Source organism: Dermochelys coriacea, chromosome 23 (genome assembly GCF_009764565.3).
Source record: "Dermochelys coriacea isolate rDerCor1 chromosome 23, rDerCor1.pri.v4, whole genome shotgun sequence".
Classification (NCBI taxonomy): Eukaryota; Metazoa; Chordata; order Testudines; family Dermochelyidae; genus Dermochelys; species Dermochelys coriacea.
In genome coordinates, this window is record NC_050090.1 from 13,520,214 (window position 1) to 13,545,836 (window position 25,623).

At 61.1% G+C, this 25,623-nt stretch overlaps 5 protein-coding genes across 19 annotated transcripts in view; 2 read left to right on the top strand and 3 right to left on the bottom strand.

Moving 5' to 3' along the window:
* The window catches only part of LOC119846859 (immunoglobulin superfamily member 1-like), a 597,460-nt gene that overhangs the window by 329,025 nt on the left and 242,812 nt on the right, over positions 1-25,623 (top strand). The window lies entirely within an intron of this gene.
* LOC119847133 (immunoglobulin superfamily member 1-like) overlaps positions 1-25,623 on the bottom strand; it is a 660,993-nt gene that overhangs the window by 258,198 nt on the left and 377,172 nt on the right. The window lies entirely within an intron of this gene.
* LOC119847459 (leukocyte immunoglobulin-like receptor subfamily A member 6) overlaps positions 1-25,623 on the bottom strand; it is a 652,437-nt gene that overhangs the window by 258,198 nt on the left and 368,616 nt on the right. The window lies entirely within an intron of this gene.
* The window catches only part of LOC119846912 (immunoglobulin superfamily member 1-like), a 615,137-nt gene that overhangs the window by 229,261 nt on the left and 360,253 nt on the right, over positions 1-25,623 (bottom strand). The gene's annotated exons all lie outside the window — the stretch shown is intronic.
* Positions 98-24,275, top strand: PRKCG (protein kinase C gamma). The gene is made up of 18 exons (XM_038382157.1): positions 98-858; positions 4,174-4,205; positions 8,293-8,375; positions 9,951-10,062; positions 10,381-10,512; positions 12,275-12,431; positions 12,885-13,019; positions 13,535-13,622; positions 14,014-14,043; positions 15,413-15,556; positions 16,067-16,240; positions 18,195-18,286; positions 18,726-18,788; positions 18,909-19,047; positions 21,263-21,343; positions 21,525-21,632; positions 21,832-21,972; positions 22,765-24,275. The coding sequence occupies exons 1-18, from the start codon at positions 692-694 to the stop codon at positions 22,945-22,947; spliced, it is 2,061 nt and encodes a 686-aa protein (XP_038238085.1). The 5' UTR covers positions 98-691; the 3' UTR covers positions 22,948-24,275.

Consider the following 25,623-nt stretch of genomic DNA (forward strand, 5'->3'; position numbering starts at 1 on the left):
CCCTCGGGGAATGCCCCCCCCGGCTCCGTTCTCCTTTAAGGCCGACTCCTCCCCCGGAGCCGTCAGAGACCCGCCTCCCCCCGCGACTCTCCCCCCACAGCTGACACACGGGCCGGCCGGCCAGCAGCTTCCCTGCCGGCGCGCCCGTCCCCACCTCGGCCCCCGGCTCCTCTGTCGCCTTCAGCCCTCCGGTCCCCGCCTCCTCTTCCATCCCTCGTTCTCCATCCCCCCTGCTTTCATCCCTCCTTCTCCTTCTCCCTATCCCTCATCTCTTCTCCCATCCCTCCGTCCTCTGCCTTCTCTCCATCCCTCTCTTCTCCCTCCCTCCTCTCCATCCCTTCTCTCCTTCCATCCTACCTTCTCTCTCCCATCCCTCCATCCTCTGCCTTCTCTCCATCCCTTCTCTTCTCCCTTCCCTCCGTCCTCTGCCTTCTCTCCATCCCTCTCTCCTCTCTCCCTTCCTTCTCTCTCCCATCCCTCCATCCCCGGCCTCCTTCTCTCCATCCTCCCATCTCTCCATCTCTTCTCTCCCTCTGTCCCCCGCTTTCTCCCCCTCCCTCTGTTCTGGGCATCCCTTCTGCCTCCTCCATCCATTCAGTCCCTCCCTTCCCTCCGTCCCCCCTTTCCTCTTTCTGTCTTTCTTCCCCCCCGGCACCACTCCCGCCCGGGGCTGGGGGGCCCAGGTGGGGCCATGGCGCTGGTCACCTCGCCCACCGAGCTGGAATGCCTGGCCAAGCCGCTGTTCTGCCGCAAGGGGGCGCTGCGCCAGAAGGTGATCCACGAGGTCAAGAGCCACAAATTCACGGCGCGATTCTTCAAGCAGCCCACGTTCTGCAGCCACTGCACCGACTTCATCTGGTGAGACCCCCCCAGCGCCCCCCCAGCACCCCCATCCCCCGTTCTGCAGCCACTGCACCGACTTCATCTGGTGAGACCCCCCCAGCGCCCCCCCAGCACCCCCATCCCCCGTTCTGCAGCCACTGCACCGACTTCATCTGGTGAGACCCCCCCCGCGCCCCCCCAGCACCCCCATCCCCCGTTCTGCAGCCACTGCACCGACTTCATCTGGTGAGACCCCCCCAGCGCCCCCCCAGCACCCCCATCCCCCGTTCTGCAGCCACTGCACCGACTTCATCTGGTGAGACCCCCCCAGCGCCCCCCCAGCACCCCCATCCCCCGTTCTGCAGCCACTGCACCGACTTCATCTGGTGAGACCCCCCCAGCGCCCCCCCCAGCACCCCCATCCCCCGTTCTGCAGCCACTGCACCGACTTCATCTGGTGAGACCCCCCAGCGCCCCCCCCAGCACCCCATCCCCCGTTCTGCAGCCACTGCACCGACTTCATCTGGTGAGACCCCCCCAGCGCCCCCCCAGCACCCCCATCCCCCGTTCTGCAGCCACTGCACCGACTTCATCTGGTGAGACCCCCCCAGCGCCCCCATCCCCCGTTCTGCAGCCACTGCACCGACTTCATCTGGTGAGACCCCCCCAGCGCCCCCCCAGCACCCCATCCCCCGTTCTGCAGCCACTGCACCGACTTCATCTGGTGAGACCCCCCCAGCGCCCCCCCAGCACCCCCATCCCCCGTTCTGCAGCCACTGCACCGACTTCATCTGGTGAGACCCCCCCAGCGCCCCCCCATCCCCCCCATCCCCCATTCTGCAGCCACTGCACCGACTTCATCTGGTGAGACCCCCCCCAGCGCCCCCCCAGCACCCCCATCCCCCGTTCTGCAGCCACTGCACCGACTTCATCTGGTGAGACCCCCCCAGCGCCCCCCCAGCACCCCATCCCCCATTCTGCAGCCACTGCACCGACTTCATCTGGTGAGACCCCCCCCAGCGCCCCCATCCCCCGTTCTGCAGCCACTGCACCGACTTCATCTGGTGAGACCCCCCCAGCGCCCCCCCAGCACCCCCATCCCCCGTTCTGCAGCCACTGCACCGACTTCATCTGGTGAGACCCCCCCAGCGCCCCCCCAGCACCCCCATCCCCCGTTCTGCAGCCACTGCACCGACTTCATCTGGTGAGACCCCCCCCAGCGCCCCCCCAGCACCCCCATCCCCCGTTCTGCAGCCACTGCACCGACTTCATCTGGTGAGACCCCCCCAGCGCCCCCCCAGCACCCCATCCCCCATTCTGCAGCCACTGCACCGACTTCATCTGGTGAGACCCCCCCCAGCGCCCCCATCCCCCGTTCTGCAGCCACTGCACCGACTTCATCTGGTGAGACCCCCGCAGCACCCCATCCCCCGTTCTGCAGTCACTGCACCGACTTCATCTGGTGAGACCCCCCAGCGCCCCCCCAGCACCCCATCCCCCATTCTGCAGCCACTGCACCGACTTCATCTGGTGAGACCCCCCCAGCGCCCCCATCCCCCGTTCTGCAGCCACTGCACCGACTTCATCTGGTGAGACCCCCCCAGCGCCCCCCAGCACCCCATCCCCCGTTCTGCAGCCACTGCACCGACTTCATCTGGTGAGACCCCCCCAGCACCCCATCCCCCGTTCTGCAGCCACTGCACCGACTTCATCTGATGAGACCCCTCCAGTGCCCCCCCAGCACCCCCATCCCCCCAGCCCACGTTCTGCAGCCACTGCACCGACTTCATCTGGTGAGACCCCCCCAGCGCCCCCCCAGCACCCCATCCCCCGTTCTGCAGCCACTGCACCGACTTCATCTGGTGAGACCCCCCCAGCGCCCCCCCAGCACCCCCATCCCCCGTTCTGCAGCCACTGCACCGACTTCATCTGGTGAGACCCCCCCAGCACCCCCCCAGCACCCCATCCCCCGTTCTGCAGCCACTGCACCGACTTCATCTGGTGAGACCCCCCCAGCGCCCCCATCCCCCGTTCTGCAGCCACTGCACCGACTTCATCTGGTGAGACCCCCCAGCGCCCCCCCAGCACCCCCATCCCCCGTTCTGCAGCCACTGCACCGACTTCATCTGGTGAGACCCCCCCCAGCACCCCCATCCCCCCAGCCCACGTTCTGCAGCCACTGCACCGACTTCATCTGGTGAGACCCCCCCCAGCTCCCCCCAGCACCCCCCTAGCTCCTCCCATACCCCCAGCCCACTTTCTGCAGCCACTGCACTGACTTCATCTGGTGAGACCCCCCTAGTGCCCCCCAGCACCCCCCATACCCTCAACCCACGTTCTGCAGCCACTGCACCGACTTCATCTGGTGAGACCCCCTCCAGCACCGCCCAGCACCCCCCTAGCTCCTCCAATACCCCCAGCTCACATTCTACAGCCACAGCACTGACTTCATCTGGTGAGACCCCCCCCAGCTCCCCCCAGCACCCCCCTAGCTCCTCCCATACCCCCAGCCCACTTTCTGCAGCCACTGCACTGACTTCATCTGGTGAGACCCCCCTAGTGCCCCCCAGCACCCCCCATACCCTCAACCCACGTTCTGCAGCCACTGCACCGACTTCATCTGGTGAGACCCCCTCCAGCACCGCCCAGCACCCCCCTAGCTCCTCCAATACCCCCAGCCCACGTTCTGCAGCCACCGCACCGACTTCATCTGGTGAGACCCCCTAGTGCCCCCCAGCACCCCCTAGTGCCCCCCATGCTCCCAGCCCACGTTCTGCGGCCACTCCACCAACTTCATCTGGTGAGACCACCCCCAGCACCCCCCAATACCCCCCAGCCAGTGTTCCGCAGCCACAGCACCCACTTCATCTGGTGAGATCCCCCCCAGCACCTCCCAGTGCCCCCAAGCCTCCCCCAGTACTGCCCAGCGCCTCATAGCGCCCCCAGCGCTCCCCCAGCCCACATTCTGCAGCCACTGACTTCATCTGGTGAAACCCCCCCACTCATCCCCTTCCCACTTCACCCCCCTCTCCCTCCCCCTCCGCCAGGGCTCTGCTGCTCCCTTCCTTTAGTCTTAGCATAGAGGGACTGGTTGGTTCAGAGCTGGGAACAGAACCCAGGAGTCCTGGCTCCCAGCCCCCTGTTCTAACCACTAGACCCCACACCCGTCCCACAGCCAGGACAGAACCCAGGAGTCCTGGCTCCCAGCCTCCTACTTTGTGGCATAGCAGATGTTAGGGGAGGGGAGGAGTGGGGAGCATGTTAAATATGTGTATTGGGGTGAGCTGAGTGTGGGCAATTCATGACCGCTGTGAGCCCCAGAGTAACATTGTGTTTCTCTCTTGCTTTCAGGGGGATTGGGAAGCAGGGACTGCAGTGTCTAGGTAAGAGACCCCCCACCCTGCAGGGTCAGTGACACCCCCCCACTCCACTGAGAGCCATACTTGGGGGGAGACAGTCACTCCCACTCTCAGCCTTGGGGTCCTCTCTTCTGCCTTCTGCTGATGGTATAACCAGCCCCCGCCCGGCCGCACCCCACCCCAGAGGGGCCGCCTCTCAGCGCCGGGCGAGGGGTCCCAGTATAACCAGCCCCCGCGCCCCACCCCAGAGGGGCCGCATCTCAGCGCCGGGCGAGGGGTTCCGGTATAACCATCCCCCGTGCTCCACCCCAGGTGTGGTCGCATGTTGGGGGGGAACATTGCAGTCTGTTCCCAGCACACAGCCCATGGCTCTCTTTGGCTCCAAACTAGATTTCTCGACTCCGGCTATTTTAGAGACTGGCTGGAAAATTCCATGTTTCTGCTTGAAAAAAGCCCCAAAATACCTACTACCGGGTGACCTTTCAAATGCTCGACGCTTTATTCTTTAAGCTTTTTTTACAACTGGGGGTCAGGACTCCTGAGGTTCTCTGGGAGGGGATCAGGGCCTCGCGGTTAGAGCAGGGGGGCTGGGAGCCGGACTCCTGGGTTCTTTGCAGTGACGTGGGGCTCTTTTGCTCCTGGGTGTCTGGCCAGGAGGTCAGAGTCCCAGGGCCAGGGATGCGGGGCGGCTTTGGCACCAGGCTTGCTGGGTTAGAGCAGGCAGGTGGCCGGGAACCAGGACTCCTGGGTTCTCTGCCTGGCTCTGGGAGGGGAGTGTGGATTTGTGGGGGCTGGAGGTGGAGGATGTGGGGCTAGCTGGGCAGCTGTGTAGGGGATCGGGGGGTTCTGGATGGGGTGGGGAGATTTCTTCCTGCCTCCCCCCTCCCGCAGGTATATGTGTGTGTATTGGGGGGGATAATGGGGAAATCCCCATATTCTCCGAATGGGGGCGTGGCTCTGTGGTTGATTGGCCAGTGATGAACTGGGGGAGCAGCTCTGGGCAGGGTGGGCGAGAGGGACTGTGGGGGCGGGGGTATTGGGCTCCTCATGTGTAAAATGGGGGTGGAGATTCCTGCCAGTCCTAGAGCAGGTGGGGGCAGAGTTTCTAGTGGACTCTGCCCCCCCTCATGAGGCCCAGTGTGGTGGGGGCAGGATCTGAGTGTTAAGTGGTGGTGGGGGGGACCAAATAGATGGGATGGGGGGTGGTTCTTAGAGTGTCCCCACTGGGGTGGGGGGGAGCGTGTACACAGGGGTGTGTGGGGATGGGGGTGATGCGTGGGTGGGGGTATGTGTGCACATGAGGTGGGAGGAAGGGGGTGTGCACACAGGTTGGGTGGAGGGGATGTGATGGGTGGGTGGGGTGTGTGCAGAAGGGGTGGGAGGAGGGGGGTGTGATGGGTGGGTGGGTGGGGGTGTGTTTACATGGGGTGGGAGGAGGGGGTGTGACTGGTGCGTGGGGGTGTGCACACAGGCTGGATAGAGGAGAGTGACAGGTGGGTGGGGGTGTGTGCAGACAGGGTGGGAGGAGGGGGGTGTGACTGGTGCGTGGGGGTGTGTTTACATGGGGTGGGAGGAGGGGGGTGTGACTGGTGCGTGGGGGTGTGTTTACATGGGGTGGGAGGAGGGGGGTGTGACTGGTGCGTGGGGGTGTGTTTACATGGGGTGGGAGGAGGGGTGTGTGACAGGTGGGTGGGGGTGTGCACATGGGGTGGGTGGAGGGGAGTGTGACGGGTTGTGCACGTTGATGTGGGGGAGGCTGTGGTGGTGGACATATTTGGGGGCCGGGTGTGCAAGAGCAAGTGGGGTATTAGTGTCAAGCTGCTGGGGATGTGCATGAGTATGTCAGGGTGTGGGGATAGGTGTGCAGACACCCTTGCACAAGTGTGTGGCCAGCGGCTAGGTGGTGGGTGCCTTTACACACTGGTGGGGGTGGGTGCATGTGGAGACTGTTGGCACAACTGGCAAGGCATGTCGGCCATGGGCACAAGTGGGTCAGCTTTTGTGTTGGGACAGTGAGGTAGAGCTGGTAGGTGCAGAGCTGTGGGATTAGTGGCTGGGGGTGTGAATGGGTGTGCATTTGCATGAGTGCATCTGTATGAGTGTATGCATTTGCACAATGGTGCAGGGTGTGTGTAAAAGTGTGTGCATTTGCATGTGTGCAGGAGGCATGCACTAGTGTGTGAATTGGCACACATGCAGGGGTTGCACAAGTATGCAGGTGAATGTGTGTGTATGCACAAGTGTGTGCCTTTAGACAAATGTGTGGTGTCTGCATATGCACGAGTGTGTGCATGTTTGTGTACATTGGCCCGAGTGTGGGTTGGGGTGTGCACGCAGACCCTTGGTATTAGTGCAGCAGTGCGGTGGGAGGATGCATACAAGGAAAGGGTAGGTTTGGCCAAGCATGGCTGGGCATGCACAGGGATGACCCCGGGGTGTGCAGCATTTCTGGGGTGTGTGCAGGGGTGGGTGTGCAGGAGGCACTGTCAAGGGGGGTCGTGATGGGGGGAGTGTGCACACGGGGTGTGTGGTGGGGAGAATGACAGGGGGCGAGCATTTGCCCCAGGATACGGCTGGTGCATGTGGCTATGTGGGGCGGGAGTGTGAGCAACAGGGTGCTGGATGGACCCTGGGCAGGGGGAGCTCAGGGTGGTGGGGGCAGCAGGGGTCCCTCCTGGTCCCCAGGAGGGAAACTGGCAGAGCCGGGGCGGCTGGTGGTAGCGGTGGGATGCAGCAGGTTCCCAGACATCCCCCTCCTCCCTTCACTTCTTGGTGCAGCTGGCCAGGGGGAGGCGATGTGGGGGAGCCATTGCCATGGGAACCATCAGGCAAGTCCCGAAGGGGGGATTGTTCATTGCACCCCCCCCGGAGGTAATGAGTTTGCTTCGTCCCAGCCCAGATCCTGGGAGCCCCCATCACTCCCCACCCAGGGCAGAAAGCTTGACTGAGGGTGGGAGCCAGGACTCCTGGGTTCTATCCCTGGCTCTGAGTCTAGTGGTGGGAGCAGGGAGCAGCCGGTGTGGCATGGGGGGGGCTGACCGGCTCTGAGGATGCATGGGGGAGTCAAGCCCACACCTTGCCCCCCCTAAGTTCTATCTGCTGCCCCCCCAGCTCCTGGCACTTGTGGTTTCTGCTCCTGCCTGTTTCCATGGAGACCCATCTTCCAAATCTCCCCATCTCGCTCCTTGGAGCCTTAAGATGCTGCGAGAGGGGGAAGGGGAGAGAAACGACCCCCCAAGCTGTCCTCTGCCCCCCTGACTCGTCCCTGAGACTTCCCCTGACTGGGCCCCTCCACTCCCCCGACGTGTCCCTCCATTCACCCAAACTCCCCCGACCCCCCTGACTTGTCCCTTAGCTTTCTCCCGACTCGTCCCCCCAACTCCCTTGATCCATCCCCCCGACTCACCCCAATTCTTCCCCCTCAACTCACTCCGACTCCCCAACCCATCCCCCCGACTCATCCTTCAGCCTTCCCCCGATCCATCTCTCAAGTCCCCCGACGCATCACCCCGACTCACCCCAATTCTCACGACCCCCCAACTCATCCCTGAGCCTTCTTCTGACTCGCCCCCTTGACCCATCCCTCCGACTCCACCAACTCCCCTGACTCATCCCACAACTCAGCCTGACTTCCCCGACCTGTCCCCCAAAACTCCTCTGAACCTTTGCCCCAAACTCACCCCAAACCCACTGAATCTTCTCCTCAACCCCCCAAAACATCCCTCCCAAACTTACTCTCCACCACACTGAACCTTCCCTCCCAACCTCAACCCTGCCCCACACCTGCCCCCCCAATTCACCCTGAACCTTCCCCCAACATGCTGAGCTGTCCCCCCCCAACCCACCCCTACCCCCAAACCGTCCCCCACTGCCCCAGCTGGCCTGTCCCTCTGGTGCTGGCTGTCCCAGAGTTGTGGGGGGCCTGTCCCCCCACAGCAGAGAGGAGGTGCTATAAACCTATAAGTCTAGGGATCCGTTAAGCCAGGATTTCCCTGCCCTGAATATGGGTTCTGGGAGGGGTCTGAATGGGGTTGGGGGGGTGTCACAGTTACCGTCCTGAGCTTGCTCTGCTAATGTCTCTATTTGCCCCCCGTCTGCCCCCCCCGCCAAGTCTGCAGCTTCGTTGTACACAAACGGTGCCATGAGTTTGTCACCTTCGAATGCCCAGGAGCCGGGAAAGGACCCCAGACAGATGTGAGTGACAGATGGCTGCCAGGACTCCTGGGTCCTGTCCCTGGCTCTGAGAGTGGGGTGGGGTCTAGCATCTTGGGGGGGGGCAGGGAGCCAGGATTCCTGGGTTCTGTCCCCTGCTCTGTGAGGGGAGTGGGGTCTAGTGGTTAGGGTGGGGCTGGGGGGCAGGGAGCCAGGACTCCTGTGTTCTCTCCCGTGCTCTGGGAGGGGAGAGGAGGTCTAGTGGTTAGAGTGGGGTTGTGGGCCAGGAAGCCAGGACTCCTGGGTTCTGTCCCTGGCTTCGGAGGAAATACTTTGGTGGGGGAGGAGCCCCTTGGCCCCCAGGTAAGTGTCCCAATTTCACCTGCTATTTTTACTGCCCGAGTCGGGGGGTGGAGCACGGCCCAGATTCTACTGTCCTTGGCCTGGAGAGGGGGAAGGAGGAAGGGGGGTGGAAGAGGAGAAGAGAGTTGGAGGGAAAGGATGCAGGAATGGCATTAGCAGTCACATCTCTTCCATGCACGCCCCCCACCCCCCCGTTCATAGTGCTTAGAAACACACAGCCTTGTGCACGGTTGTGTTCCCATCCCTTGCGCGCACACACGTGCCTGCCATGTGCAACTCCCCTTTGGGCACCTGTGCAGGGCCCTCTGCAAGCTCACCTTCCCCCCTTGCACGCTCAGCCTGTGCTAGCTACTCGTGCAGTTTCCTGGGCAAGCTCACATTCACACCACTTGCACGCACCTGCACACTTGCACCCTCTGTGGAAACTCGCATTTTCACACACAGATATGCTCATGCATTCCTTTGTGCAAGCTCCCATGTGCACGCTTAGACACACATATGCATACTCTGCACTTTGCACACGCATGCCTGCTCCCCATACACGCTCACACTCGCATGCACTTGTGTGCAATTCCTTGTGCAAGCTCATGCTTACACCCCTTTCACATTCTCACAAATGCACACCCTCCATGCAAGCTCACATGTGTGCATGTGTACACACTCATGTATACTCATGTATTCAAGCTCACTTGTGCACATCTAGATGCTTGTGTATCCATCAGTGCAAGTTGTGCACACTCAGGCATACTGACACTCACTTGGGCATGCTCCATCCTTTGCATATGCACACCACTCCCCATTCAAGCTCACATTTGCACACTCACATGTGCAATTCCCTGTGCAAGCTCATGTTGACACCCCTTGCACATGCACACAAACATACCTTCTGTGCAAGCTCACATGTGCACATGTAGACACATTCATGCTTGCCCTAGGCAGGCTTAAGTGTGCACATGGACACACATTCGCGCACACCCCATGCAAGCTCATGTCTGCACACTTCAACACACTTGTGCACATGCCTCCCTTGGCATCGGCAGGCCCGTTCCCCGTGCTGACTCCCATGGGCACACTCAGACATGCCCTTGGGTGAGAACGTTCACCCTCCCGCTTGCACCTCTGGTCTGTGCGGCTAGCCTTGCACGTCCCCCGTGCAAACTCGCACTCAGTGCCTGCGCAGACTGTGAGCCCGCACCCCCCTCACCTGCTCTCGGGGGGGGCTCTGATCTGTCTGCTCTTCTCCCCTGCTCCCAGGACCCCCGGAGCAAGCACAAGTTCAAGATCCACAGCTACAGCAGCCCGACTTTCTGCGACCACTGCGGCTCCCTGCTCTATGGGCTGGTGCACCAGGGCATGAAGTGCTCCTGTGAGTGTGGGTGGGTGGGACGGTGGGCAGGGGGGCGGGAGCAAGGTGGGGGGATGGGAAGGGGCAGGGGTGAGCAGGGAGGGGGTGGGCCTGGGTGAGTGTGGCGGGGCGGGCCCGAGATGGGGCCAGGGGCCAGGCCTGGGGGTGAGGGTGGGTGCGGGGCGGGCGCGAGATGGGGCCAGGCCTGGGGCTGGGAGAGGGGCGGGAGCAAGGCCTGGGGGCGGGTGGGGTGCCAACCCTGGCGTTAGGGCTGTGGGGGGGGGCAGCCTAGGGGCGAGATTCCCTTCTCCCCCCCTCACTCTCTGGCGCCCCCCGCAGGCTGCGAGATGAGCGTGCACAAGCGCTGTGTGCAGCGTGTGCCCAGCCTGTGCGGGGTGGATCACACCGAGCGCCGGGGCCGCCTGCAGCTCCGCATCGAGAGGCTCGGCGGGGAGGAGATCCGCGTCTTCGGTATGGGGTGCGGGGGGGCTTCGGCACTTTCGGCTTCCCCCAGACGACGTCCCCCACCCCCAGGGCAGATCTCCGGCAATTTCGGCCGAGAGTCAGACGGTGCCTGGCTGGAGCGCGGGCCCTGCCGTGGTGTAGACGCCACCCTACGCCCCCGGAGGGGGTTTCTCTGGGCCGCTGCCCCCAGCTGGCTTCGCTCTGGCGCCCGGGCCTGTCCGTTCCCCACAGGCCTCAGGTTTCGCCACCACCGGGTCTCCCCACGGACACCCCCAGGGGCCGGGCGCTTGCTGTGGGGGATGGTGAGGGGCTGCTGGGGTGGGGGGGGACCGGGGCCCTGGCTAGAACGGATCAGCTTGGGAAAGAGGCTGGGGGGTGGGGGGCTGCAACTTGGGAGCCTTGGCTCCGATCGCCCCAAATTTGGATCCCTGACTTACTCCCTGCCTCCCCAACACAGCAAAGTTCAAGGCAACCCGAGCGCCCGTGTGGGGTTCAGAGCCTCCACCAGCCAGAGCGGGCTCCTCAGCCGTAGCACTGTAGGGCCGGCACCCCCAGCTGTCTGTCTGTCTCCCCAACCCCTCCCCATGCATCTGTCTGTCTGTCTCTCTCTCTGACCCCCCCCACATCTGTCTGTCTCTCCAATCCACTGCCCACATCTGTCTCTATCCCTCCCTCCCTCTCTCCCCCTCACTATATCTATGTATCCCTCCATCCCCCCATCTCTCTGTCCATCCATCCGTTCATCCATTCCCCCAACTCTCTCTGTCCTCCCTCCCCATACACCCCATCCCGTCTCTCTCTCTCTCTCTCTCTCTCTCTCTCTGTCCTGCCCTCCCCACGCACCCCGTCCCCATCTCTCTCTCTCTGCCCTGCCCTCCCCACGCACCCCATCCCCCCCTTCTCTCTCTCTCCTGCCCTCCCCACGCACCCCATCCCCGTCTCTCTCTCTCTCCTGCCCTCCCCACACACCCCATCCCCGTCTATCCCTGTTTTAGTGGCTAAGGTTGCCACCTAGTGGTGACTTGGATTTTGCTTTGCAATCGGTGGTAGAGGTCGGGCAGGGTCGGACGGGGGCGGGGGGGAGAGAGGGGCTTAATAGGGGGCACTCTCCTGGCGGTCACTGCTGGCCCCAGGGAGTGCTGTGCTGCCAGGTGCTCTCAGCCTAAGTCTGGTGGGTTGGATCGGGACGGGCTGGGAGCCAGGACTCCTGGGTTCTCTCCCTGGCTGTGGGAGGGGAGTAGGGGATAGTGGTTAGAGCAGGGAGGTGGGAGCCAGGACTCCTGGGTTCTATTCCCAGCTCTGCAGCTCAGCACTCTTCTCCTCTCCCCTTCGCACCCTCCTTCGCACTCGCGAGCTCCCAGCGGGAGTGTGGGAGGTGGAAAGAAACTTGTCCCGCCGTGCTTACATAACGGGGATTCCTCGGCACCTCCCTGCATGCAGCCCTCCACCACCACCACCACGGTCCTGCAGCCCCCGGGCCAGGGCATGGGATATCACAGCACAACACAGAGTCAGCAGTGGGGAGAGAACCCAGGAGTCCTGGCTACCAGCCCTCTGCTCTAACCACTAGACCCCACTCCCCACCCAGAGCTGGGCAGAGAACCCAGGAGTCCTGGCTTTCAGCCCCGTCCTGCGCTAACCACTAGACCCCACTCCCTTCCCTGGGCTGGGGATAGAACCCAGGAGTCCTGGCTCCCAGCCCCGCTCCTAGAAGGGGCTCAGACTGAGCTCTCAGTGCCTCGTGCTGATCTGTGGACCCTCCCCACAGTGGGTGAGGCCCGGAACCTCATCCCCATGGACCCCAACGGGCTGTCGGACCCCTATGTGAAGCTGAAGCTCATCCCGGACCCCAAGAACGTGAGCAAGCAGAAAACCCGGACTGTGAAATCCACTCTGAACCCCGTGTGGAACGAGACCTTCCTATTGTGAGTGCCCTGGGCAGTGGGGTGCGGGCGGGCAGATGGGCATGGGTACATGCCTGGACAGGAGATATGGGGGCCCTACAGCTCCCACGGGTGTCTGGACACAGCCACGAAACATGGGCCTGCCGGAGCTCCCGCAGGTGTCTGCATCCTACCCCCTCCCAGTACTCTCCCCATATAACCAGAGTGCCCCCTCTCCTCTCCTGGGGTTGGGGGGACAGTAGTCCCCCTGTCGGCCACAATCCCTCCTCCCCCGCAAAATAAACCGGGATCCTGCAGCTCCTCCAACGCAGTCCGGTCCACCCCGGAGATCCCCCCCGCCCCCGGCAGCAGCAGTAGTAGGGCTTTTATCCACCCGTCTTGTCCAGAGGGCAAACATTCTCCCCCACCCCCACTTAAAGGGGCAGGTGGCTGGGTGAGTGATTTAACCCTCCTCCCTTTGAATCCCACCCCCAGCACGCTGATGCCAGGAGACATGGAGCGGCGGCTGTCCGTCGAGGTGTGGGATTGGGACCGCACCTCGCGCAATGACTTCATGGGAGCCATGTCCTTCGGCGTGTCGGAGCTGCTCAAGGGACACGCGAACGGATGGTAAGGGGGGCAGGGGCTGCGCCCAGGGGGGGCAGGCGTAGGCAGAGGAGGGGGGAAGCCAGGCCCACGGCTCACTCTCACTCTCTCTCTCCACCGTTCTGTTTGTCTGCGCCCGGCTGCTGTGCCCGGCTGCCTTGGCGCTGCTGCGGCCCCGTGCTCCCTCCCCATGCGGTTCCTGCCTCTCTCGCCTTCCCCTCTGCACTCGCCTCTTCCATTTTCTTTGCACTGTCACACTTTTCCTTTGCACACGTGCACGCCGTGTTTCTTTCTTTGCACACGGTTGCACTTGGTTTTTCTTTGCACCCCTTCACTTTTTCTTTCTTTGCATACTTTCACTTTCTTTGAACTCCTTTATTTTCACTTTCACCTTTTCTTTCTTCTCGCTTTCACTTTTTTTCTTTGCACCCGCCTTTCTTTCTTTCTTTCTTTCTTTCTTTCTTTCTTTCTTTCTTTCTTTCTTTCTTCCATCCCTTGCCTCCCCCCCGGTGTTGTGCCTGTCTCTGTCCCTGTCTCAGGTACAAGTTACTCAACCAGGAGGAAGGGGAGTATTACAATGTCCCCGTGGCTGATGCTGAAAATTGTGAGCTGCTGCAGAAATTTGAGGTAACCCCTCCCCCAAAGCTCTCCTGTTCCTGCCCCGCTGGCTAAGCAGGGTCGGGCCAGTTTAGTTACTGGATGGCAGACTGAGCAGGGTGGGGGCTGGCAGTCAGTGCTGGCCCCGTTGCCCGAGTACAGCACTGGGGAGGTGCCGTGCCACAGGGGACAGGGCACGGGAGCTTGGCAGGGGGTGCCATGCCACAGGGACCCCGTATTTCAGCTGTGATATAACCCCCAAAGCCCAGATGACTGTGAAGTTGGGGCGTGAACCCCAGTGCCCCGGGGACAGATTCCCGGTCCGGCCCCCCTCCCTCCCTGTCCCCAGCAGCTGTGGGGACTCCTGGGCTGGGGGACGCGGCGTTCGGTCACTGACCCTCTCCCTCTCTCTCTCTTGCAGGCCTGTAACTACCCGCTGGAGCTGTACCAGGTAACGCCTGGGGCTTGGGGCCCCTCGGCACAGAGGGCCGGGGGGCTGGTCAGGCTGGTGATGCTCTGGGTGGCAGTTCCCCTCCTCTCCAGCAGAGGGCAGCAAAGAGCCTCAAGCGCTAGTGGTTAGAGCGGGGGGGGGCTGGGAGCCAGGACTCCTGGGTTCTCTCCTCGGCTCTGGGAGGGCCGTGGGGTCTAGTGGTTAGAACGGGGGGGGGGCTGGGAGCCAGGACTCCTGGGTTCTCTCCTCGGCTCTGGGAGGGCCGTGGGGTCTAGTGGTTAGAGCAGGGGCAGGGTTGGGAGCCAGGACTCCTGGGTTCTCTTCCCACTCTCTCTCTCTCTCTCTCTGGTTTCAGAGTAGCAGCCGTGTTAGTCTGTATTTGCAAAAAGAAAAGGAGAACTTGTGGCACCTTGGAGACTAACAAATTTATTAGAGCATAAGCTTTCGTGAGCTACAGCTCACTTCATCGGATGCATTCGAATGAAGTGAGCTGTAGCTCACGAAAGCTTATGCTCTAATAAATTTGTTAGTCTCTAAGGTGCCACAAGTACTCCTTTTCTTTTTTCTCTCTCTCTCTGTGTCACTCTCCTGGCCTCACTGGTCTCACACTCCCTGGGGCTCCCAATCCTCCCTTCCCCCCCCCCAGTATTTCTTTAATTAACTTCTGTTGCTTGGAAACAGTCTCTGAGGTTCTGGGGGTGGGGCGGGCAGTGATTGGAGCTGTGTGGCACAGGTGGATGGAGTCAGGGCCAGTTTGGGGGATCCCTGCTCTCTGGGTTTGGGGGATCCCAGTGAATCCCCCTCTGTGGGGAGATGGGGGCAAGGGTTGGAGGGGGAGTGGGTAAAGGGGTGGGGGGAAGGTATGGGGGGTGCAGTTGTGTAAGGGGAGGCTGCCTTGGGAGGAGAGACCCTGGACTGTGATCCCCCTACTCTGTTCCCAGGCACCCCAACCCCACCCTGGCCCCCAACAGCTTCCTGACCCCCCCACCGCTATGTCCCTGCCCCATTCACCCCCTGTCCTGTCACCCTGAACCTCACAACTAGCCCTCCCCCACCCCGTCCCCGTTCCCATCATGATGCCCCCCTCCTTGAGCCACATGACTGCCCTATTTTCCCCTCCCCCTCCCCTTGCAAAGGAGGATTAAGGTTTCCTGGGGCCTGGGTCAGAGCAAGTTGTGTGTGAGGGGGAGGCCTCCCCGGCCCTTGCACCTGCGGCCCTGCCACTGTTTCCCCTCTTCTGCTGGTGGCCCCGCCCCTGTTCCACCCACCTCTCCCTGCTCCCCCACTTTCCTCCCCCCCCCCGACCTGCTCCCCCTTCACCTAAGGCTGTGGCTAGCCACTCACCGTGCCCCATCTCTGCCCCCCGCAGAAGGTGCGCCACGGCCCGGGCCCCTCGCCCACCCCCAGCCCCAGCCCCACAGACTCCAAGCACGGCAGCTTCTTCGGGACCAGCCGCTTCCACATCTCCGACTTCAACTTCCTCATGGTGCTGGGGAAGGGCAGCTTTGGGAAGGTGAGAGTGCCCCGGACACCTGGGTTCTGTTCCCGGCTCTGGGAGGGGAGTATGGGCCTAGTGGGTTAGAGCGGTGGGGGCTGGGAGCCCAGATGCCTGGGTTCTGTCCCCGGCTCTGGCAAGGGAGTGGGGTCTGGTGGTTGGATCGGGGGTGCTACCTCCGGGGCGATGTCGACAGGGCTGCTGCAGAAGGTTGGGGTGGTCGCTCTTGGGAAGGCGTTCTCCCTGCACATCCCCAAAGCTGTGATCTTACAGTGGTCCTGGACATCCTGGAGGGAGACACAACTGGGCCGCTTCTCTCTAGGGGGCACCAGCTCCCACCCAGCCCCAGGGTGGGGACTGGCTGGCTCAGAGGGCCAGGGGATGGGGCCTTTCCCTCCTAGGGGGTGCTGGCCCTGATCCAGCCCCAGGGCAGGGACTGGCTGGCTCAGGGGGTTGGGAAATGGGGGCATGGCCCCAATCTGGCCCCAGGGCAGGGACTGGCTGCCTCAGGGCTGTGGCCCCCACCAGGTGATGCTGGCCGAGCGGCGGGGCACGGATGAGCTCTACGCCATCAAGATCCTGAAGAAGGACGTGATCATCCAGGATGACGACGTGGAATGTACCATGGTGGAGAAGCGGGTCCTGGCGCTGAGCGACCGGCCGCACTTCCTCACCCAGCTGCACTCCACCTTCCAGACCACGGTACCCTGCCGGGGGGGCAGGATACAGGGGTGGATGGGCCCATGGGTCTGATCCGGGGGGGAGGGAGGGGGTGGATGGGCCCTGGGGCTTATCTGGGGGGCAGGAAGGGGGCAGGATACTGGGGTGGATGGGCCTGTTGGGCTGATCTGGGTGGCTGGGTGTACCAGATATGCCCGTTCCTTTGGGATATGCTGATTTATTAGGGTTACTCTTTGGGGCGTGGCGTTTTTTGTTTTTTTTTCTGTAATTCTATCAGTGTGTTGCTTGTGTGTTCACATGGAGCGCTACTCCTTCCTTCTGCAAGTCCCCTCCCAATGGAACTACCCCGCAGGACCTCGGTTCCCCAGGACTGGGTTCCTCCAGCCGTAGAACCAGATGAACGAACACACACACACAACAGAGCACGCCTAAGCGGACCGGATCAATCCGCGCACTGCAGCTGATCCCCTCATATGTCCCTGGACTCAATGGGTGGAGTTAAGCAGCACCTTCAAGCTGTCACCCTTATGTGCCCCTAATCTCAATAGGCTGGGCCAAGCAGCACTTTCAGCTGCCCCCCCCCGTCCCCCTTACGTGCCACAGGTTTAACACATCCCTATCCCACTTTCACGTCACAATTGTACGGGTAGTAACCCACTTGATGAGCAAACCCCCCACTATTTTGGGACGCTGCAGGGATCTTTAGCTTAGGTAAAAGAAGCGTCGCTACAGAGGAAATGGGGGAAGCAAAAAACACAAAAAAGTAAAGTGCAGAGAGAGAGATACAACCAGTTTAACCATAAAAGTTATTTATTGAATAATATTGTTAACTACACAAAGAGAGCCTAAACCAATATAACTACATTAGTAAAGGTTAATACCTGAGGCAGAAAGGAAAGCAGAGGGGGGGGATCTCACCCACTCCAGGAGGCTTGAACTGGTCGGGGTTCCCAGGTGATGGTGGTAGCTCAGGGTCCTGAGTGCTGGAGACAGGCAGAGCCTTCAGCACGATCAGTCAGGAGATGATGGAGTCCCAGTGGAACTGACAGAGTTTGGGTCCATGCATCAGAGCACTGACTGGAGGGAGCAGGGATTTTTGTAGAGAAAATACAAAGGTTTAAGGGAGAACAATAGATTTGTTTATAGGTAAACTGATGACTTAAGGGTTTTCTTTAGGCTAGACAATAGGAGCTGATCACTCTTGGCTATGGGTGGTGGTTTCTTCCAGGGAGCTCACAATGCAATTAGGCTGTATTCAATATTCTGCTCAAATAAATGTGTTAGTCTCTAAGGTGCCACAAGCACTCCTGTTCTTTTTTCAGTATTTTGGATCTCAATCAAGGATTTATTACTGGAATTGGTCTGATAATTGCTGAGCTGGGTGTGTGCAGGGGTAGGTTCATTAACATCTGGAACAGAGATTCCCATGATGCAGTGCATCCTTGCTTTTCTGGTCCCAGAGTTCAGTGCGGTTCTCTGTTCTTCATTCTTTATGCTAATCCCTGTCCCGTCTTTCATGCAGATGAGGCTAGGGGAGTTCTCTGTTTTCCATTCTGTATGCTAACGGAGATGTCTTAATCTTGTCAGGAGGGGTCTAGGTGTGTCTCCCAATGCCCTTCACTGCTCTCTGCAAGTCTTTTCTCTGATCTGTTCTGGTTCAAGAAGAGACTGGTGGTGGGGGGGTGTCTTTCATGAGTCAGACAGACTAGATACTGTGCCCTGGTTCCCCAAAAACAAAGAGCTGACTGGTATCAAGTGAGGGGGCAGGGCAGTGGGGTGGATGGGCCCATGGGGCTGATCTGGGGGGCAGGGATGGGGCAGGATAAAGGGATAGATGGGATTGTGGGGCTGATCTGGAGGGACAGGAAGGGGGTGGATGGGACAGTGGGACTGATCCGGGGGGCAGGACATTGGGGTGGATGGACCTGTGGGTCTTTTCTGCCCCCCATGGTCCCGTCTCAACTGCCCCGTCCAGGACCGGCTCTATTTTGTGATGGAGTACGTCAATGGCGGAGACCTCATGTACCACATCCAGCAGGTCGGGAAGTTCAAGGAGCCTCATGCCATGTACGTACAGCCCGCCCCTGAGGGGCCGTGCCCCAGCACCAGGCAAGGGATCCCCGGATACCCAGCCCCCACGCTGCACCCCAGAGGGGTTGCATCCCAGCGCCTGGCGAGGGGTCCTTGGATACCCAGCCCATGCACCCACCCGTGAGGGGCCACGTCCCAGTGCCGGGCAAGGGGTCCCCAAATACCCAGCCCCTGTGCCCCACCCCAGATGGGCTGCATCTCAGTGCTATGGAGGGAGGACCCATATAACCAGTCCCTGCGCCCCACTCCAGAGGTGGTCGCATCCCAGCGCCGGGCGAGGGTTCCCCGTGAGACGCTCTGTGGCCATGGAGCAGCGAAGACATTGAAGGGACGTTGAAGGTGTTGAACCGATTTTGCAAGTCACCTTTGATTGTTCTGTGCCCCCCCCGGCTCCCTCCCCACCCCGTGCTTGTAGGTTCTACGCCGCAGAGATCGCCATCGGCCTCTTCTTCCTGCACAACAAGGGCATCATCTATCGGTGAGTGGAAACTGCCTCTGCCGGGTTGTTAGCTACAGTCTCTGCTCCCCACCCACCCGGGGGCCGGATGGGACCCGGCGGCCCCTAGAGGCGAGAGCCCAGCCCTTTCTCTCCCCACAGGGATCTGAAGCTGGATAACGTGATGCTGGATGCCGAGGGCCACATTAAGATCACGGACTTTGGGATGTGCAAAGAGAACATCTTCCCTGGAGTGACCACCCGAACCTTCTGCGGGACCCCCGACTACATCGCCCCGGAGGTAATACCCCCGATCCAGCCACGAGACCCCACTCCTCTGCTGGAGCCGGGGAGATAACCCAGGAGTCCTGGCTCCCAGCCACCCTGCTCTGACCACTCCACTCCACTCCACTCCCCTCCCAGAGATGGGGAGAGAACCCTGGAGTCCTGGCTCCCAGCCTCCCTCTCCCGCTCTAACCACTAGCCCCCACTCTGCTCTGAGCCAGGGAGAGAACCCTGGAATCCTGGCTCCCAGCCCCCCTCCTCCCCCTGCTCTAACCACTACACCCCACTCCCCTCCCAGAGCCAGGAAGAGAACCCAGGAGCCAGGACTGGTTGGGGGTGGGAGGGTGGGGGTGACATCCCCCTGGTACAATCTGGACTGTTGAACTGCCCTGTCCCTTTAATTCTCCATGGTACCTCTCACGCTGCTTTGCTAGAGACCAACTGCCTCTCGGGGCTCCGCTCACCCGCAGCTGTCGGGATGCAAAGTTGCACCCAGCTGAGCTGCATGACAGCTCTGCCAGGGCGACACCTGCCAGTGCCCCAGCCTTGCACCCCAGACATGTGCCTCCTGCACTGCCCCCATAAACCGTGCACGAATATGCACCAGGGGCACGAAGATGCACCAGGATCTTTGTTAACCTTAGGAGAGATTTCCCGAGCGCTTCAGCCGAAACACACTGGCTTCGATACAAGAATAAAACACGGGTGGTCAGAGGTGCTGACTCCGTGGGTGCTCCGGGGCTGGAGCACCCATGGGGAAAAATTGGTGGGTGCTCTGCACCCACCGGCAGCCAAGCTCCCCACCCCAGCTCACCTCCACCTGTGCTCTGCCTCCTCCCCTGAGTGCGCCACTTCCTGCTTCTGCCCCTAGCTCCCAGCGCTTGCAGCCGTGAAAGAAGTGTTTCACGGCGGCAAGCACTGGGAGGGAGGGGTGAGAAGGGGGAATGTGGCATGTTCAGGGAAGAGGCGGGGCTGGGGCGGGATTTTGGGGAAGGAGTCCAATAGGGGCAGGGAGGGGGTGGAGTTGGGGTGAGGACTTTGGGGAAGGGGTTGGAATGGAGGCGGGTGGGGTGGGGTCGAGCACCCACCGGCGCCGGGAAAAGTTAGTGCCTATGCATATGGTAACTAGAGGAAGATAGATGATTTTAAGTGATTATAAGCGTTTAAGGCATGAAAGTCAGAATCGGTTACAAAAGAAATAAAAGAGAAAACGGCGAGCTAATTCCTAAACTTTACCCAGCTAAATAAGATTAGGAAGCCAACATATTTCTCACCCCCGGAAAACCTGCTGCAGTCCATGTGCAAAACCTTCCAGTTAGACCCACGCCGCTCAGTTCAGTGTCCTTCCGGTATTTATTGGCGTTATGAGCAGAGAGATGTAAGGTGAAGAGGAGAGGTCATTTGTGTGTTCTCCCTTCTTACGCTCCAGCCCCCTGTGCTGGAAAAGTCCTTCCTGGGTCATGATGTTAGGCAGTTTCCTGGCGTATGGGCGATGCAATCAATCCTTCATACGAATTGTACCTTCCCCCCCCTTCTGCTGAATGTCCGAATAAACAGCTAATGGCTCCAACGAGCCAGTGTGCCTTTGTCTCTGAGAAACTGGCTTGTGGGTGTCACCCAGAATTACAACACATTTCAGTAATAATCATATCGTAAAATCTTATAACTGCATATACAATGTTGGTTCACACATTATCACAGGACAATGATATTCAGCAGATCATGAGTTTTCAAATGATGCCTCACAAGGCATGCTTTGTACAAAATGTAACATAGCCATATGCAAGTGGTGAAAAAGTGGTGGGGTACAGGGTGACACAGTGGGTGTGTGCTTTTTGGGGGGCTGGTCTCCTGGCAGTGACTTCTTCCTACCCACCCCCCACATTACCTCCTAGGTTTGGGAGCAGGGGAGGGATAAACCAATGGGAGGAGCTCTAGCAAGGTTGGCCCCACCTCCTGTGGTTTAGCACTGCCCCCCCCCATTGCGGATGTTCTCCTCCCCCAAATCCCAGCTTGCTATGCCGGGTGGGGGATACTCTTAAAGTGGCAGTGTGCCTTTAAGATCTGCCTCTGTGAATATGTGTGTTGGACATTGTAGCTCACGGCTTGTGTGGGGTGGGGAGGAGTTTCCTCTGTCATAATATGATTCCCTCCCCACCCAGCATGGAGTTGGGGGCCTGTGACACAGGGTAGGAGCCCCCTAACTTGCCCTCACTTTTTCCCTGCCCTAGATAATCGCCTACCAGCCCTACGGGAAGTCGGTGGATTGGTGGTCCTTCGGGGTGCTGCTCTATGAGATGCTAGCAGGGCAGGTAACTGTGTGTGTGGTGGGGCTGGGAGCATAGATCTTATGGGGGGGCCAGGGGTGAATCCTGGTGCTAGTACTCCACCGTGAGGAGGGGGGCTGATGGGACAGCCTGGCCTCAGTGCTCTGGGGCAGGGGGGGAGACCCCGCTGGCGGGACTGGCTCTGACCCCCCTGCTCTCCCCCCAGCCCCCCTTTGATGGGGAAGACGAGGATGAGTTGTTCCAGGCAATCATGGAGCACACGGTGTCCTACCCGAAGTCGTTGTCCCGTGAGGCCGTCTCCATCTGCAAAGGGGTGAGTGACCCTCTGGGGGGGTGCCACCCTGGCCTATGACCCCCCCAATTTCTGGGGGAGGGGCAGGCTGGGGTGAAGCTGTGTCGGGGTGCAAGTTGGGGTGAGAGGAGGGCACTCCCCCCTCAAGGGGCTGAGAGGGGCGCATCAGCTGGTCTGGGTGTTCCGTGATGGTGATGTCCCCGTGTCTCCCCCTCTCCAGTTCCTTACCAAGCACCCCCTGAAACGCCTTGGCTCGGGGCCGGCCGGGGAGCAGGACATCCGGGAACACGGCTTTTTCCGCTGGATGGACTGGGAAAGCTTGGAGCGCCTGGAAATCCCGCCGCCCTTCACCCCCCGCCCAGTGAGTGACCACCCCCCCAGCCCACTCCGTGTTTCCCCTCCTGGAGAGTGACCACCCCCTATCCCACCGCCTTGTACCCCCTGCCCAGTGAGTGACCACCGCATTCTGCTCCCCAAATGCCCTTCTGGAGAGTGGATCCCGCTATCCCACTGCCCTTCACCCCCCCATCTGGTGAGTGACCCCCCCTCATCTCACTCTGTGTACCCCTGCCTCGAGAGTGACCTCTTCCCCCCCGCTCTCCAAACCCCTTCCTGGAGAATGACTCTCCTATCCAACCGCCCTTCACCCCCATCCGGTGAACGACCTCCCATCTCGCTTCCTGCACCCCTCACCCAGTCAGTGACCCGCCCATCCTCCTCCATGTATGCCATGCATGGAGAATGACCCCCCCCCACCACAGCCCCACCTGGCCACCCCTGTAACCCTCCCCACAGAGCCGGTGGGGGGCCCTACAGGGAATCAGGGGTCCCAATAGAACATGTGGCTTCTGATGTGATTAGGGGAACCCCATGGGAGCAGCTCTGCCCCAGCCCGATGTGACCACAGGGAGGTGGCGCTGTGCGGGGGGAGGTGTGGGGTCACTAGCGTCTTGAGCCAGAGGGAGTGGGACTGGGACTGGGGTGGGGGGAACAGTGAAGGGGTGGGGGCCAAGGGAAATAACCCAGCTCTTCTTTCTCTTCTTCCCCCTCGATCATCTGTCTTGCTGTCTGTCCGTCCCTGTCTGGATCTGTCTCGGTGCCCATCTGCCTCTCTCGGGCCGTCTCCGTCTGTCCCTCCGTCCGTCCGTCCCAGTGTGGGAGGAGCGGCGAGAACTTTGACAAGTTTTTCACGCGGGCGGTGCCCGCGCTGACCCCCCCGGACCAGCTGGTCATGGCAGGGCTGGACCAGAGCGAATTCCAGGGCTTCACCTACATCAACCCTGACTTCGTGCACCTCTCGCTGCGCCCCCCCACCTCCCCCATCTCCATGGTCTGACTCACCGGCTCCCCCATGGCTTAACCGGCCCGCAACCTGAGTGCTTCCCCCCAATCTACCCCCCACATGGTCTGACCCGCCCCCCCCCGGGTTGTGTGCACAGAAATGCAACCTCCTCTGGGGTTGGGTGCAGGGGCTGGGTATAGGGGGACCCCTCACCCGCCCCTAGTTAATGGCTACGCAGCAAATCCGCAAAAGAAGTTTGGGACAGGAAATGAAAGAGAATCTCGCACCCAAACACAACCACGGGCCGGATTTCAGACGGCACCACCTGCAAGAGGAGAGTGTCCCCTATTGAGCCCCCTGCTCCCTGCAGCCCAGCGCCCCCCTAGCACCACCCTGGGGCTTCGGGGCCAGCCCTGCCTGCCTGGGAAGAGCGCCCCCTGCCGATCCCCCTGCAGCCCAGCACCCCCTCGTGCTGCCTTGGGGCTTCAGGGCCAGCCCTGCCTGCCCAAGAAGAGCGCCCCCTACTGATCCCCCTGCTCCCTGCAGCCCAAGGCCCCCTAGCACCACCCTGGGGCTTAGGGGCCAGCCCTGCCTGCCGGGGTAGTGGGCCCCCTGCACTAAATAGCTTTGAACATGTACATAACTCTGGGGGCGGGGAGAGAGCTTGAAGGTTGGGGGGGACAATTGCTGCTTCCTCAGTCTCCCCTTAACACACCCCCCCGCAACATATAGACCCCCTTCTCTGGTGCATGGAGTACATATATCTGCACATCTATATTTACAGCTGTAATGCACAGGCCAATCCCCCGCGGCTTTCCCCATCTGTGCCCCACCCCGCCAACGGGCTGGGGCTGGGGCCCAGGGTATCAGAGTCTCAGACAATCCCCAGGCTGGGGGAGACACCCACTTCCCAGCCTCAGGCTTGGTGTGGGGCGAGGGTTCACCTGGAAGAGGTGAAGAGAATGGCGGGACCAGGACTGCTGGTCCTGGCTCTGGGAGGAGAGTGGGGTCTAGTGGTTAGAGCCATAGGGAGCAGGCTGTTAATCAGGGCCCCCCTGCTCTACTCAGCAGACCCCACTCCCCTCCCAAAGCTGGGGAGAGAACCCAGGTGTCCGGGCTCCCTGCCCTTCCTGCAGGATCAGAGGATTCCAAGGGAGGGGAGCTGTTGTCCTGAGATGAGCCCACTCCTATCCCATGAGGGGGCGGGGGTCTGTTCTTGGTCCCTGCTCCCCCCTGTTCACTCATTCAGTCCAGCCCTGGTCTGAGTCTTTTACCCCCACGGTCTAAAAGTGCCCCCCCCCCGCTCTGAGCACCCAGCTCTGTGTCCGGATGTGAAGAGCCCGGCTGAGCGCCGCAGTTCAGTATAAAAGGTATTTATCCAACTAGCAGCACCTCTGGCTCCTTTCTGACGTGTCGTGCTGGGAGGGGAGCGGGATGCAGTGGTTGGGGAGGGGGGTGCTGGGAGATAGGACTTCTGGGTTCTCTCCTTGGCTCTGGGAGGGGTGTGGGGTCCAGTGGTGTGTGTGTGTGAGCCAGGACTCCTGGGTTCTCTCCCAGGCTCTGGAAGGGGCTTGGGGTCCAGTGGTGGGCTGGGGGTGGGGGCTTGAAGCCAGGACTCCTGGGTTCTCTCCATGGCTCTGGGAGGGGCTTGGGGTCCAGTGGTGGGTGGGGGAGGTGAGCCAGTACTCCTGGGTTTTAGGGTGACTGCCTGGCACGGGGGTGTTGGAGGGCCCATCTCCATATCATGTTTCCTGCTCCCGTCCCCACATCCTTGGGCTCCCCATCCTGCTCTGGGCCCCGCCCGCTGCCTGTCAGCCCCCTCTGTGCTCCATTCTGAGCCCCAGTCCCCGGGATCTCCCTGGACATCCCTCGGACCCACAGAGGGCTGGTTCCACCGCCCCAGAGTTCACGCCCCTCGCAGTGTCCCTAGCAAGCCCCCCTGTTCTGTCAGGCCCAGTTAACCTGGTTCTGTGGCTGGTGGGTAGGGGAGGGGTTTGTTCTCTTTGGATTCCCCCCACCCCGGATCTGGATTCCTGTGACTTGTTTCCCGCCCCATCCGCAGCTCCCCAGGGACTGGCAGCTGCTTGCAAGGTAGGAATCAAGGAGGAGATTAAAAGATTTGTGGCTTAGAAATGAAATTTGGGCATATAATGGGGAGGGGTGGGGGACAGGGACACAGGGCAGGGATTTAAAGGGGCCTCTAGGCAGGGATGGTAACGGGGCCTGGGGCCTTTCCCCTCTAGGGGGCGCCAGCTCCCATCTGGCTCCAGGGCAGGGACTGGCTGGCTCGGGGTGGGGGGGTGGGGAATGAGGCCCGGGGCCTTTTCCCCCCTCTCATTCTGTGGCTCATGAATGTAACGAGTGTGCTGCTTCTCAGGCTTGTTTCCCGGGCACCCTCTTTGCAGAGCTCCACCCTGCCCTTCCAAACTGGGCTACATCCCCCTCCCTCCAGCAGAGAGGCCAAAGGTTGGAGGGGCTACAAGGACCTGGCCTCCCACTGTGGCAAGGAGGGGGAGGATGCTATGAGGGAGGAGATGGGGGGGCAATGTCTCTGGGTGGGAGCTATAGGAGGCAGTGGGAGCTTTCTCTCCGGGTTATTGGGGAATGGCGGGGGAGGCGCCTGTTGGGCGGGGTTGCAGCTCCCCCAGCTACCCCCCAGCTCATCTTCCCCCATTCAACGCCAGCCACTCGAGGGGACTGAGCAGGGTGTCATGGGGACAAGGCCTGGAA

What these genes read in the sequence shown, in the direction of transcription:
- PRKCG (XM_038382157.1), top strand. Translation starts at nt 692, where the DNA reads ATGGCGCTGGTCACCTCGCCCACCGAGCTGGAATGCCTGGCCAAGCCG. An exon ending in CACTGCACCGACTTCATCTG is followed by an intron (nt 859 to 4,173) that starts GTGAGACCCCCC and finishes TCTTGCTTTCAG; the next exon opens with GGGGATTGGGAAGCAGGGAC. An exon ending in TTCAAGGAGCCTCATGCCAT is followed by an intron (nt 18,287 to 18,725) that starts GTACGTACAGCC and finishes CCGTGCTTGTAG; the next exon opens with GTTCTACGCCGCAGAGATCG.